General features: G+C 42.0%; 1 protein-coding gene across 1 annotated transcript in view; it reads right to left on the reverse strand.

Annotated features, from left to right (window-relative positions):
• Nucleotides 1-10,996, reverse strand: part of NUP58 (nucleoporin 58) — a 30,892-nt gene extending 19,896 nt beyond the window's left edge. The window contains exons 1-5 of the mRNA XM_043891890.1: nucleotides 10,694-10,996; nucleotides 5,845-5,984; nucleotides 2,773-2,922; nucleotides 2,034-2,171; nucleotides 364-474 (exon numbers count right to left, since the gene is read on the reverse strand). Of these exons, the coding sequence (XP_043747825.1) occupies nucleotides 364-474; nucleotides 2,034-2,171; nucleotides 2,773-2,922; nucleotides 5,845-5,984; nucleotides 10,694-10,800 (646 nt within the window). The 5' untranslated portion in view covers nucleotides 10,801-10,996. The remainder of the gene's footprint in view (nucleotides 1-363; nucleotides 475-2,033; nucleotides 2,172-2,772; nucleotides 2,923-5,844; nucleotides 5,985-10,693) is intronic.
• Nucleotides 10,997-13,199: the final 2,203 nt, after the last annotated feature.

The following is a 13,199-nucleotide window of genomic DNA, read 5'->3' on the forward strand; positions in this document are numbered from 1 at the left end:
CCAGTCAGAAAACTGATGATAAGCACATTAAAATATTTGTAAAGAATTACTGACTCTGATTAAAACTTGTGATATATTACACAAGAAAAAACAGGTTACAAAACAATACATGGGTCATGGTCCCGATTTTTAAAATGTGTGTTAATATACACATTCAGATAGTTACATAAGACAAATGCACATACAAATCTCAGTCCTTTACAAAAATAAAATCTTAAATGCATAACACACACAAAATTTGTGAAATATAATGCAAACTTAAAAATTTCCCTATTGAATATTTAACTAATAATTTTTCAGACACAGGAATATAATTCCCTCAATAAGACTGTAAGAAGGTGAAATTACAGTAACATTACTTACTCTTCTTATCCGATGAGCTACTAAAATCTATACCTCCGAGGCCTTCATTGCCAGCGGCTGAAGTAGCTGCTGTAGTTCCCAGAGTCAGGCCTAAAGCACTCTGTCCAAGTCCTACAAACAAGCCAAACATCACTGATAAAGTTTCTCACCCTAATATATAATGAATTACCCGAATGACCAACACACTTAACACCTTTAAGTTGGATCCCAGCTTATCATCATGCTTGACTTAGACAAATAAAAAGAAACAAGTCCAGAGCATGCTTTGGACAAAGACTGATAATCTCACTTGGATTCAGTGCTATATGTAAGTTTGGATGATGTGATTTTTATCAAGAGGGCCAGAATATATCTGTTAACTGATATACACGGACACTCGATTTTATTTGATGTTTTTAAACCGTATCAAAGTAGTTTTAGTGTGCACATTTTTCAGGTGATTACTTCTTGTCTTCCAATCATGCTTTGGAATTCTATACTTCAAAATCATCCATATTGGATGTATAAATTAACTTGATGGGGGAAATAAGGTATACAGTCAAATCTTCAAGTTGTACATTTTAAATATCTTACAGTTTTACTTGTCCATTATATTTCAACAAAGCTGGGGAAAAAGAAATAATCTAGCATGAATTTATAAGATTTTTAGTATAATACAAAGCTAACAGCTTTACTATTAATGAATTTTAAAGAACTGATAGAAACTTACAGTTGAAACATCAAAATTTCACATTCTCAAGTTCTTTTGATTAAACAAACAAAAAAAAAGACTTCACTTATTTAAATTCTACTTCACAGACAAAAGGATGTGGAAGAGCTAGACTACAGTTAATCTTAGGTCATCAATGTACACCTGTGAATCAAGTCTAAACTTCAAAGACCCTGCCCTGGTAAATCATTTAAACCCATGCATTCTCAAGCTGACATAAGTGTGTTCTTTTTAGACAAGATGCTATTTACTTTAAAAAACAGAAAACAGCAAGGTGTACTGGGTAAGAGCATGGGATAAATGAAAACTGGATTTAAATCCTGACAATGTGTGGAAAACACACAGTTGGATAAATGCTATGAATTAAAAAAAAAAAAAATCAATGGCACTTTTAGGTTAACCTAACATAGAGCAAGCATTGAATACTGTGTCAACCGAAACAACACCGAGATACAAAAGCAACCCTGACTCTTCTATTGCTTTTGTGTTTTGATCTCACTAGAATCTTTGGGAAAGATGTTTAAATATTTATCCTGCAAAGAAATGTATGCTATAGTAAGCTAGTGATTTGGTTATTAGAAGACACCAAAAAAAAAAAAAAGGAGACACCTACAAAACTGACTAATAAAATCATTTAATACTTGCTCTTAATGCCTTGCCTTCAAAGCACTCTAATACCCTTTCGTAACATCTGTAACAAAAAGCCATTCCCAGAACCTGGGTCAGGAGGTCAAGTTCTCACAGTGAATTTAGAGGCTAAACAATTCAGTACTATCCAACTGCCATTTATTCAAAAGACAAGTTTCTCTGGAACAGTTTACTAACTCTTGAAACAGGTCCTTCTTTGTCTCCTTATCTAGTCAATGTTGAGAAAATTTATTTCTAAAATATGGCAAAGATATCCAATTATGTATGAAAAACTTATTATTCACTCTTCTGGAGAGTAGGTGTCACCATTTACCTGATGTTGATGTGCTTGTACCTTGGAAAAGTGAGCCTCCCAAACCAGTCAAGGCCCCTCCTAAAGAGAGGCCTGTTGAGGCAGTGGTAGTTGTAGCTGCTGTTCCACTCAAGTTATTCAGGGTAAATCCTGTGGATGCTATAAAAAGTGAAAACTGTAAGACTTCAAAAAGAAGCATCATTTCTAAGAACATCATAGAAAATACAAAGCATTTTCTTAAACTGATGTCAAGATAAAACTGGCTCTTGGGGAAAACTATTCAAATGTAAAGATAACATTACACATACTTAAGAATAGAGAGAAATAGTACCTTTAAAGCAAAAACCAGTGACAAGCATAGGCTTTGGTTAATACTAACATGGTATCAGGTGAGAGAGCGCAGACAGTAATAGTTTTCAACCCAGACTACCAACTCCACACTAAAGACCAGATGACTCCTAACCAGGCAAGGTTTATGCGGTCTTCATCCTCCCGTCACCAGAATGTTCCTTGAGAACAAAGCAGACAGTAACAGACTCACACATGACCTCTCATCCAGTACCCTGTTGAGGGCCTCTGCTGCTTTAGTGCTCAAGGCAGATCTTCACAAACCAGTATTCAGTGCGTCAACACTGCTGAATGACTGAAGTAAAAATCTTCCCAACTGAAGTTACCTTTTCTAAAGGTGGCCACCTGTGTTCACTAACTGAACGAAATGAGAGTAAAACCAGAAAATGCCACTATTCTCCATCAGCCTCACCTGCAGGAGTGGACGTCAGTGCAGACGAGAGCGTGAGACCGCTGGCCGAGGTAGAGGCGATGGGCAGCGCAAAGGGTGTGGCGGACGCTGCGGGTTTACTGAAGCCTAAACTGAAGCCTGTTGTAGATGCAGATGTCGTGGCTGCCGTTCCTGTTTTAAAAAGAATCCCATCTTAATAACCGTGCGTATACTATACCGATATCAATCAGGACCCTAAAAGTCTAAGATCCTACTTTAGATATATGCACTTATAAATGAGAGAAAAGCATTCACCAAATCACAGTGAACAATGAAGAGGAAAATCCAACTGAGGTGGTGATACTGGAGTTCACCTTCTGCCCCATCTCCACATTTACCTAGAATAGTGCTTCCCCTCCTTTCTTTTATACTCAACAGAAAAAGTCTTCCTTCTCCAAGACCAAATTAAAACACCTCCTCTGCTGCTGGCAACCCTCCTCCTCTGCTCCTCTATCAGAGCCCAGCCTCTCTTCTCTTCCCCATGCGGCTCCTCCAGTCCCTCCTGTCCGTCTCCTTCCTCAGTTCACGTCTTCTAAAGCACAGCTGATTTAACAATGATTCAAGTGTACAGCAAAGTGATTCAGTTTTATAAATACATACTATTTCCTTCAGGTTCTTTTCCATTACAGGTTATGACGAGACACTGAATTTAGTTCCCCATGCTGTCTATTGATACTTTACACAGAGATACATACTAGTTATGTATCTCTGTTCACTTACTAAATCATACTGTATCTGGCTCTGTTTTTGCTCTCTCACTTCCTAAAACATCTTGCCCACATTCGGAATCTCAACTGTAGGTTCATGGGTCTAAGTCTATATCTACCTGAGTCTCCAAAGTTATCTCTGCCTTATGTCCCTCTGGATTCCACAGGCCTCCCTGTAAAAACTTCCCTAAATCCCCACAGTCAACTAACTGGGTTGCTAAAACTAGAGACCATGAACATCCGTGGCATACTTTTTCTCTCCTGCATTCTGTCAATTCTACTTCAGAGATACCAGCACCTCCATCACAATCTGCTGAAACTCAGTATTCAAAGCATGCAGACTCAAGGCCACAGCCAGAAGCAGTAGCTCAAAATTATTACATAAAGAAATTATGAATGACCTGCATCTGGCTTCTCCAAGAGAAAAGAAACCAGAAACACCAGAAACCGTGCTACTGGCTTGCCCCCGCCACCGCTCCTCTATCAGTGCCCAGGGAGTCCCTGCCAGGGGAATGTGCTTCGGACACATACAGGTTTTCAAATCTCACAAGAGGAGCCAACTGCTTGACCGTGTAACCAATCCTGTCTAAAACTTCAGTGGTAAACAGACATGCTTTCTGTGGATAACAGGCAAGCAGCATCCAAGTAAAGAAAGTCCACCAATCTTTAATTTATTTCACTTTTAAGGCTGCATTTAACTAAATGAATTAACTTCTGTGGTTCCTCACTGTCCTCTCATCTTTTTGCATTATTCCCTGGCATCAAGGTCAAGGCAACTGTCGCCCTGGTTACCCACATTCCTGACAGCATATCATGATGGACAACTATGATAGTAGAGAGCTGAAAGGGAATCTAAAACCTTTCATTCCAATACTCTCCTTTGACAGATAACTAAAAGCTGCCAGATATGACTGTCTAAGGTCTCACAACTCCTTTTGGTACAACCAGCGCCTAATTCCAAGACTTCTTGCCTAAAGTTTGGTACGTTTTTTCCATTAAAAGGGCTTAAATGACTGAAATATAACTGTGAAATAAATTTTGACCAAAAAATTCTGTATTTAAAATTTTTTTCTGAAGTAGAAAAGTATTACACAGTCATTGATTTTTTAATTTTTTAAATACTCAAATACTGAAAAGTTCTTTGAGAAGTCAGTATCTGTTATCTGTATCAGGTCCTCGCATGCTGTCTTCTATATCCCAACTCTGTGAGAGATCAGGAAAGGGCAGAAAACCACGGATCTGGGACCTCCCCTCAGAAACCCTTACCCAGTTAATCCTGTAGTTATAGTTGTTGTTTTCGCTGGGGACAAAAAGAGAAATAAGCTTGGATCATCAGTGGAAGACTGCACTCTTTTGCCCTGTCATAGGGGAGGATTTGAAATCACCCTGAGGGAGCTGTAACACTGCTGGTGAGACTGACGGGCAACACAGTATCTTCCACCACAATCGTGATCTAACACCAGCATTCTTCCTACAGCACTGGTTCCCTTATTACAAACTGTATATATTTGCTTACTTAGGGACTGAGTTGTAAAATGCAAGCAACTACTGCCTATAACAAAATCGAGCAAAGAGAAAAAAAAAGCTACTCCCAACAAAACACCAGCACTGTCTCAAGAGGCACACTCACGTTACTCCTACAGTCCTTCCATGATCTCTGTGTAGCCGTGGGAAGTGCTACAGTGAGGCTGGCAGCTCAATGCCAAAGGTGGTAACAGAGACCCAGAGGCTCTGAGGGCAGACGACAAAGGTAAGCAAACTTTTAAATGGTGGCTCCAGTGAAACATATTTTTGGCTTATAACAAAATTTTTTTAAATTATTATTAAAATGTCTACCAGAAAGCTTCACCTCCTGCCCTTTCCTAGTGAAACAACTGTTTCTAATAGTAAAAAAAATTTAAGACATCTCTTAGGGATGTAAATTACAATGTTACAGCAAAATAGGAAGCTGACTGTCCCATATATGCTAAATTAATGTCCAAACTCTAAACCTGACTTAATCTTCACTAATGTAAAACACTGTGTTGTGTAATCTAACATAAACTTTTGAATTACTTTGTTATATTTAAAAAGATTTATTTTCTTTCATTCTTAGATGTATGTGTGTTGTCCCTCCTTCACTGAAGTAAATCACAGTTAATGGCTGGCCCTATCTCTGGCCCTTAATCCCACATCCCTGTATGGCTTTTCCTGTCAGTATTTATTTTTTTTAAGTCTACCACCAATGATGATTCTTTTTTTTTCCCCCCTCAATGATGATTCTTGTAAAGGGAGGAGACAGAGGACAGAACCTGGAAAGAATGAATATCCGAAACCCACTCCCTGAGAATGTGACGATTCCCCTTACCTGTGCTCGTTCCTCCCAGAGTGAACCCCGTGGCAGGTTTAGATCCGAAGAGGCTGGTTCCAAAGCCACCAGAAGCAGATGTCGTCGCTGGAGTGGAGGTGCTCCCAAGGGTCCCAAAATTGAGCCCCACAGAAGGGTTGCTTGTTTATAAAAAAACACAAAGAAAAGTCTCCTAGAGCCAATATTGTTTAAGAGAAATGCAAGCTAGCTCTTCGAAGTTAGTATCTCACTCATCTCCACAGGCTACAAATATAACTAACAATTTACCTTTAACCAACCAAGCTCAAATATTTTTCTCTTCTCTTTAATAATAAATCCACATATAAAAAACCCACCCTTAAAAAAAGGCAACATCAGTCTTCAAGAAAAGTAGGATCTAGAGCAGCTAGGATTTCAGCTTGGGATTTTATAACTCCCAAGGAGTTATAAACAGGATCACATATATTCTGCTCTCACTAGTTTTTGTTTGAAAGCTGACATATTTTAAAACAACCATAGGAAATCCTATAAATGTGGATCATTCTCCTTTTTAACTAAGTATGTACGATTCACACTGCTAAGCTCATTTGTCCTTCCCCAACTGCTACAGAAAACACATGACCAGAAAGAGAAAAGTCAGTCTAAGTTGTCTCCACCCCCTCTCTATCACTATATTACCACCAGCAGGACTCAGGGTGAGGGACACAAACAGATGTGTCCTGGCACAAGGAACCTGCAAAGCAAAACTACCCTCTACCACGGCAATGTGAAATCAGCAGAAGTCAGAGCTCTTCAGAGCTTCTGAAAGCTTAAAAAAGAGCAGCTGACAATGACAAGTGATGGGAACAAAGTTCACAGCTTTTCAACCGTTCTTAGCAAGCTGCAGAGGCTCAAATTTGCTATCTATAAATGGGAGAACAAATTATGAAAACAAGCCAAAATATCTTGACAATCTGAGACTTCAATATATGTAGGAGAATTAAGAGTGATTATAACCTGTATAACATAAAGGGAAATCCCGTTCATCCTATGCCCAAATCTTTATTTCTTCTCTCTCTGCTCTTCCACATAGACATAAATGCCACAACACAACCCAAGGTCAGTTTTAAAAGAATCTTCAAAGCCTGCAGCATTTCAACTAAAGGGGGCAGGCAGCAGTGATTGGGCCAGGCTCCAGTACCAGCCCTCCAACCTCCTGGCACTTGTGTAACATACCCTTTCTGAGCCTCTATTTCCTCATAAGCAAAATGGGAATAACAGGGATTTCCTATAAAGATTTAAAGATTATGAAGAGCACATTAACTTCATTCAATAAATGTTGTTGCTACTGTTATCATAAGGAGCACTTATAAATTCAACTAAACATACTATGTACACCGCATTATGCCAGGAGGTCACTGTCAGAGGAAAGGAGAGGGAAGAGCTTCTTAAGAAGGAGAGCTTGAAATCAGTCATCAGCACTGAGCAGGAAGAAGGAGAAGGTGCACCCTGTGTCTTTCCTCATCAGCAACGTGTACGTGCCCCTGGGATATATAAGCACAGGGGACTGGCAGAGCAGGGCTGCTAGGTCTCACCCACAATTACAATCAACTGAATCAAACTGTATTTTACAAAACAGAATCAAATTAAGAAAATGCTTATTATGCTCCCCTTGCTCCGAAACAAATCAGCAACTCCATGTTTTTGCTGCTTTCCCATGAACATACAAAAGATATATAGTGAAAGTATGCACATTTAAGACAGGTATTTAAAATTTCATGACAATTCAAGACAAGTGGAGACACAATGAAGTGTTTCACAACTTCATAAAGTTGAAAACATTACCAAAGAAAATACATCAAAGTGAAATCTTACTTCACCAGAGAAGCAAAGGAGAAATTTCTCTGTGGCAGAGAAGTTCACTGAAAGAAAAACAAAAAGCTACCCCAGACCTAATCAATTACTGTCTTAAACAATATAATTATCTGCCAATTCCTCAACAGAACGTGTTGTAGAAAAGCCAGGAGACTGAGACTGATCCAGAATGGAATCTTACCTTCCCCGCTGGCCTTACTGTGGACTTCAGAGCTAAACTAACAGGTGACATTTACAGAGTAAACCGACTCATTTCACCCAGCAACCCTAGATATGGGACTGAAGCTTGGAGAGTAACTTCCCCAAAATGATTTCCCAAAAGAATGTTAGGTCTCCAAACCAGTACTTCAATAGGCAGGTGTTAGACTATCTCTTCTTTTATTAATTTCCCAAGACTTTCTAAAGCGTGTATAAAATTTTCTAGTTTATTACTCAATCATTCAACAAGTATTTATAAAAGTCCTTTTATATGACCAGGCACTGTCACAGGGTCTTGGGAGTGATAAATTAGCTTAAGACCTTGCCCTCAGGAAGTTCCCAACCAGAGAAATATTTATCATTCATGCAGGTGGTGCTAGTGGTAAAGAACCCACCTGCCAATGCAGGAGACATAAGAGATGCAGGTTCAATTCCTGGGTCAGGAAGATCCCCTGGAGGAGGGCATGGTAACCCACTCCAGTATTCTTTTTTTTTTTTTTTTTTTTTAATTTATTTATTTATTTATTTTTTTCAGTGGGTTTTGTCATGCATTGCCACGAACCAGCAATAGATTTACACGTATTCCCCATCTCGATCCCCCCTCCCCACTCCAGTATTCTTGTCTGGAGAATCCCACAGACAGAGAAGCCTGCTGGGCTATACAGTCCATAGGGTTGCAACAAACACACCAAAGCAACTTAGCACATGCACACACATTCAACAAGTATGTACTGAGCTCCACTGTCTCAGTGTCTCTCGGAAAACCAGCATGAAAAGATCACCACCATCATGGAGCTTACACTGTACTGTTGAGATCAGACAATAAACAAGTCAAAAAAAAAATGAAATGAACTGACCACAACTATTTAAGTGCTCTGACATCAGGTAAGGGACGGAGACCCCTCTCTGCTGACAGGTCTTGAAAAACCTCCCTGGGCTGTAACCACCGGAGGCCCACACAGGCATCAGCTCAGGGAACTGCCCTCAAGTTGGAAGGGGTTTGGCCCTCCTTCACCTGAGGAACTGAGAAAATGCCCAAGTTGTGTTTTTCAAACTAAGATAAGGATCCACCACAGGAGAATAACCAGCATTTAAAAAAAAGAAAAGGAAAAAAAAAAAAAAGAAACAAGAGTAACAGGTCAAAAAAGAAAAAGAGAAAAGATCAAAAGATCAAAGTGCATAGAAAATATCAAAGTGTAACTGTAGTATCTTTTGTTGAAACTTTGTTTCAGTTACTTATTGGTGTGCCTGCAGGTTTTGTTTTGTTTACAGTGCACCTAGCTAGATTACTAAACTGGAGCAAACAAATGAGGTGGGCTCAGGATGTCCAGAACGGATCCAGTGGACCATGGTAAGATTCATTTTTATTTCATTTGGAAAACAGCTGAAAGTCACTGATGAAAGGCAATGGAAAAAAAAATTTTTTTAATTAAAATTTTTTAAATTACAATTAAAAAATTAAAACAATTTTTAATTGTTTTAATTAACAACAATTTAATGTTGTTTTAAAAAAAAAAGCTGACGTGAATGCAGCTGAGACAATTGGGATTCCAGGGAACTAATCAAAGTAGAAGATGGAAGCAGTTTTCATCTAACATGAGAAAGGTCACTGGTTGAGAAATTGGCAGGAATCTTAAGTATTTTCATAAGAATGTAAGCTTCAGGAGAACAGGACTTATTTTACCGCCTAAAAGAGAGCCTATTACACAGGAACCTGTTCTACAAATGAGGAGCCTACAACAGGCTGTTCCCCTTTTGGTACAGACAAAGCTATAGCTTTTGTTTCCGTGTGGTTTTTTTGGCCTTGATAATCTACAGCCACATTCTTCAAGTTTCAGGAGCTATCTTGTAATTCATTCTACACACGCCTCTTAATTTAATGATCTCCTCCACTTTTATATTCAAAAGATTGAGTTTAAGATTAAATCTCACATCATTGAAAAGATCTTTATCTTATACTGCTTCCTTCTGGAGATCAGCTAGCCGATCACACTTTGGGGTAGGGAGGTGGGTAGCAGGCGCCACAAAAACGTCGACTGTGGTGCCTACATTTTACAAGCCAAGTAAAGAACAATGAGAGTCGACACAACACCCTCACCTGCGTTATACTAATTTGCAGAGACTGTTCGAAATTACAGCCAATAAGTGCTGTAACAAGTATTTGAAACAAACAAACAAAAAAACCCCACAAAAACTCAGATAGGGTTCCATGAAGCACAAAAGGTTTGAAACCGTGTTTAAAAGAACTAGGAAATCATTAACGTCCCAAACCACATATCCTGCAACGGCGTCTCAACTATCGGGGACAAACTTGACATTTTCCCCCCTTAAAATTTCCTATTGTCTTTTTCTAACCCCAACAAGCTGAGATCCACTCAGCCGCTTGACAGTCAATTGGTGCCGCAGTAGAGCGCCGGGATGGACCCAGAGAAGTCGCGATGCCGCCGCCGAGCCTCCACCCAGGCCATCCACCCCCGCCGCCCGCGACCCTCAGGCCGTCCCCAGCCCCTTAGGGCGCCCCCACAGGCCCTTTGTCCCCCAGGCCGTCCCCCACAGGCCCCTCGCCCCCAAGGTCGCCCCCCACAGGCTCCTCGTCCCTCAGGTCGCCCCCCACAGACCCCTCGCCCCCCAGAGGCCACTCGTCCCCTAGGTCGCCCCCCACAGACCCTTCGCCCCCCAGGCCGCCCCCCCTCCACAGGCCCCTCGTCCCCCAGGCTGCCTCCCGCTGGCCCCCACCCCTACTCACCCCGCCTTCAGGCTCCGGCCCCCAAGGCCGCCTGCCCCCAGCCCCGCCGGGAAAGAGACCGCTTGCAATTACCTGGACGTCCCGGTCCCGAAGGAAAAACCTCCACCCGTGCCGCTCCCGCCAGCGGCCACGGTGGAGGAACCCAGCGTGCTGCTCCCGAAGGAGAACCCTGTGGACATGGTTGCGGGCTCCGCGCGCCGTCGGCAAGCTAAAGGGTCGGCACGCCGTTCCCGCCTCAAGGTCCAGGCCAGCCGGGCAGCATCGCTCCCGCCTAGCCGCGACCTGGCGCGAACGCCGAGCCCTGCAGCCGCGAAGACAGGTCTGAGGGCGGTGGAGGCCGCACCGCCCACGTCTGAGCTGGTCGCGCGCACGCAGCTCCGGAAGCGCGCCGCCGCGCAGGGGCTGCTGGGAAGAGGTGGGGCCAGCGCGCCGCGCAAGGCGCCCTGGGACGGACGGGGGCGGGGCCCGGAGGTACCGCTGGGACAGTGCTTTGGTTTCAGTTCGGTTTTGGTTTTGTGCTCTGTATCTTCTTTCGTGTATGGCTGTTGAATCTCAGTCAGTTCAGTTCAGTCTCTCAGTCGTGCCCGACTCTTTGCGACCCCATGGACTGCAGCATGCCAGGCCTCCCTGTCCATCACCAACTCTCCCCGAGTTTACTCAAACTCATGTGCATCGAGTCGCTGATGCCATCCAACCATCTTATACTCTATCTTCCCCTTCTCCTCCCGCCCTCAGTCTTTCCCAGCCTCGGGGTCTTTTCAAATTAATAAGCTCTCTGCATCAGGTGGCCAAAGTATTGGAGCTTCAGCTTTAGCATCAGTTCTTGCAGTAAACATTCAGGACTGATTTCTTTTAGGATGGTCTGGTTGAATCTCCTTACAGCCCGAGGGACAACCAAGAGTCTTCTCCAACACCACAGTTCAAAAGCATCGATTCTTCGGCGCTCAGCTTTCTTGAATCTCAGTTATTGCTTATATTTGCCCCCTGCCAGGGAAAATGCGCAGTGGACCGGACGAAAAAAGTTCCGAAGCGAGGACGATGTAAGGGTTCCGTAAGCAAACCTTACACATAAGAAAAACGGGGTTTTAAAGTGGATATTCCCTCTGGCAGGAGGATGAGGAAAGGTTTGCGGGCGGTGGTGCATTTGAGGTGCACCAAATGCGGGTGCACCTTGTTTTTCCATCAGAGGTTGTCACGTTACTCTTGCAAAGGATTTTCCTACCTGCTGGTGTTTCCCCCCACCCCCCCATTAAAATACATTTTATAAGCAACCGCCGTATTTGCTTTCCAAAACAGTTCCCACCAGGACACTGCCTTGATCAGAAACCCAATGACTCTTCCCGTGTGGTACTCAGTGGCTTATACGTGACGTATCTTTATAACCTGACATGTCACAGCTCCCCTTAATGCAGCATTTTCTCCTGCCTTGAGCTTGGACTACCTGATATGCACTGAACTGTGTCCCTCCGCAACTCACATGTTGAAAACGTAATCCCCGATGTCCTGGTAGTTATTTGAGATGGAGCCTTTAAGAGAGGCAATAAGACTTAGATGAGGTCGTGAGACTGGGACCATCATGACAGGATTGGTTCCCTAATAATGAGACACCAGATACAACACTGTAAAGCAACTGTGTGTCTGTGCGTGTGCATAATCGAAATGTTTAGTGGATCGGTCCTGTTGGGCTCTGTGACCCCATGGACTGTAGCCCGCCAGGCTCCTCTCCGTGGGTTTTCCAGGCAAGAATACTGGAGTGGGTTCTGATTCCCTTCTCCAGGGGATCTTCCCGACCCAGGGATGGAACCCGCCTCTCCTGCATTGGCAGATGGATTCTTTACCACAGAGCCACCTGGGAAGTCAAAGCAACTATACTTCAATAAAAATTAATTTTTAAAATGAGGAAAATTTATTTTAAAGGAAAAAAATTTGTTTTTAATTTATAAAAGTTCTATTTGGTTCTTCTTCATGTCTGCTAGATCATTAAGAAACTATTTTTCCCCCATACACTGCAGATATTTTCATCAAGTCTGATCTCTTTAAGCATAAGGAGCATAATTTTCTTTTTTACAAACTAAGCCTGATAATTATGAACTCTCATTGCCACTTATGCTGTTCTTGCAAATTATCTCTTTAAGAATTGTTTCCTCTTGTGCTAGTTATTTTTATGGTGACTAATGATTTTCCCTGGAAAATTAATTGTGAGGGTTATTTAAATTTTATTATAGAGTGGCATTTCACCAAAAAAAAAAGGGAGGGATTTGTGTTTGCTATGCTAACATTCCTTGCTGTCATTCAGTTGCTGAGTCATGTCCAACGCTTTGCTACCCCATGGACTGCAGCATGTCAGGCTTCCTTGTCCTCCATCATCTCCCAGAGTTTGCTCAAACTCATGTCCATTGTGTCGGTGATGCCATCCAACCATCTCATCCTCTATTGCCCTCTTACATTCCTAGGCACTAATCCCAAACGTTTAAAATGATATTCACAACCTGAAGGTTTCTTTGAAAGTCTTTTAGGTGGGATGAACTAGGTTATATAAATTTATCCAATAAATGTTAAGGTAAATTTCCTGCAGTAT

The sequence above is a fragment of the Cervus elaphus genome, chromosome 30 (assembly GCF_910594005.1).
Source record: "Cervus elaphus chromosome 30, mCerEla1.1, whole genome shotgun sequence".
NCBI classification, from domain to species: domain Eukaryota; kingdom Metazoa; phylum Chordata; class Mammalia; order Artiodactyla; family Cervidae; genus Cervus; species Cervus elaphus.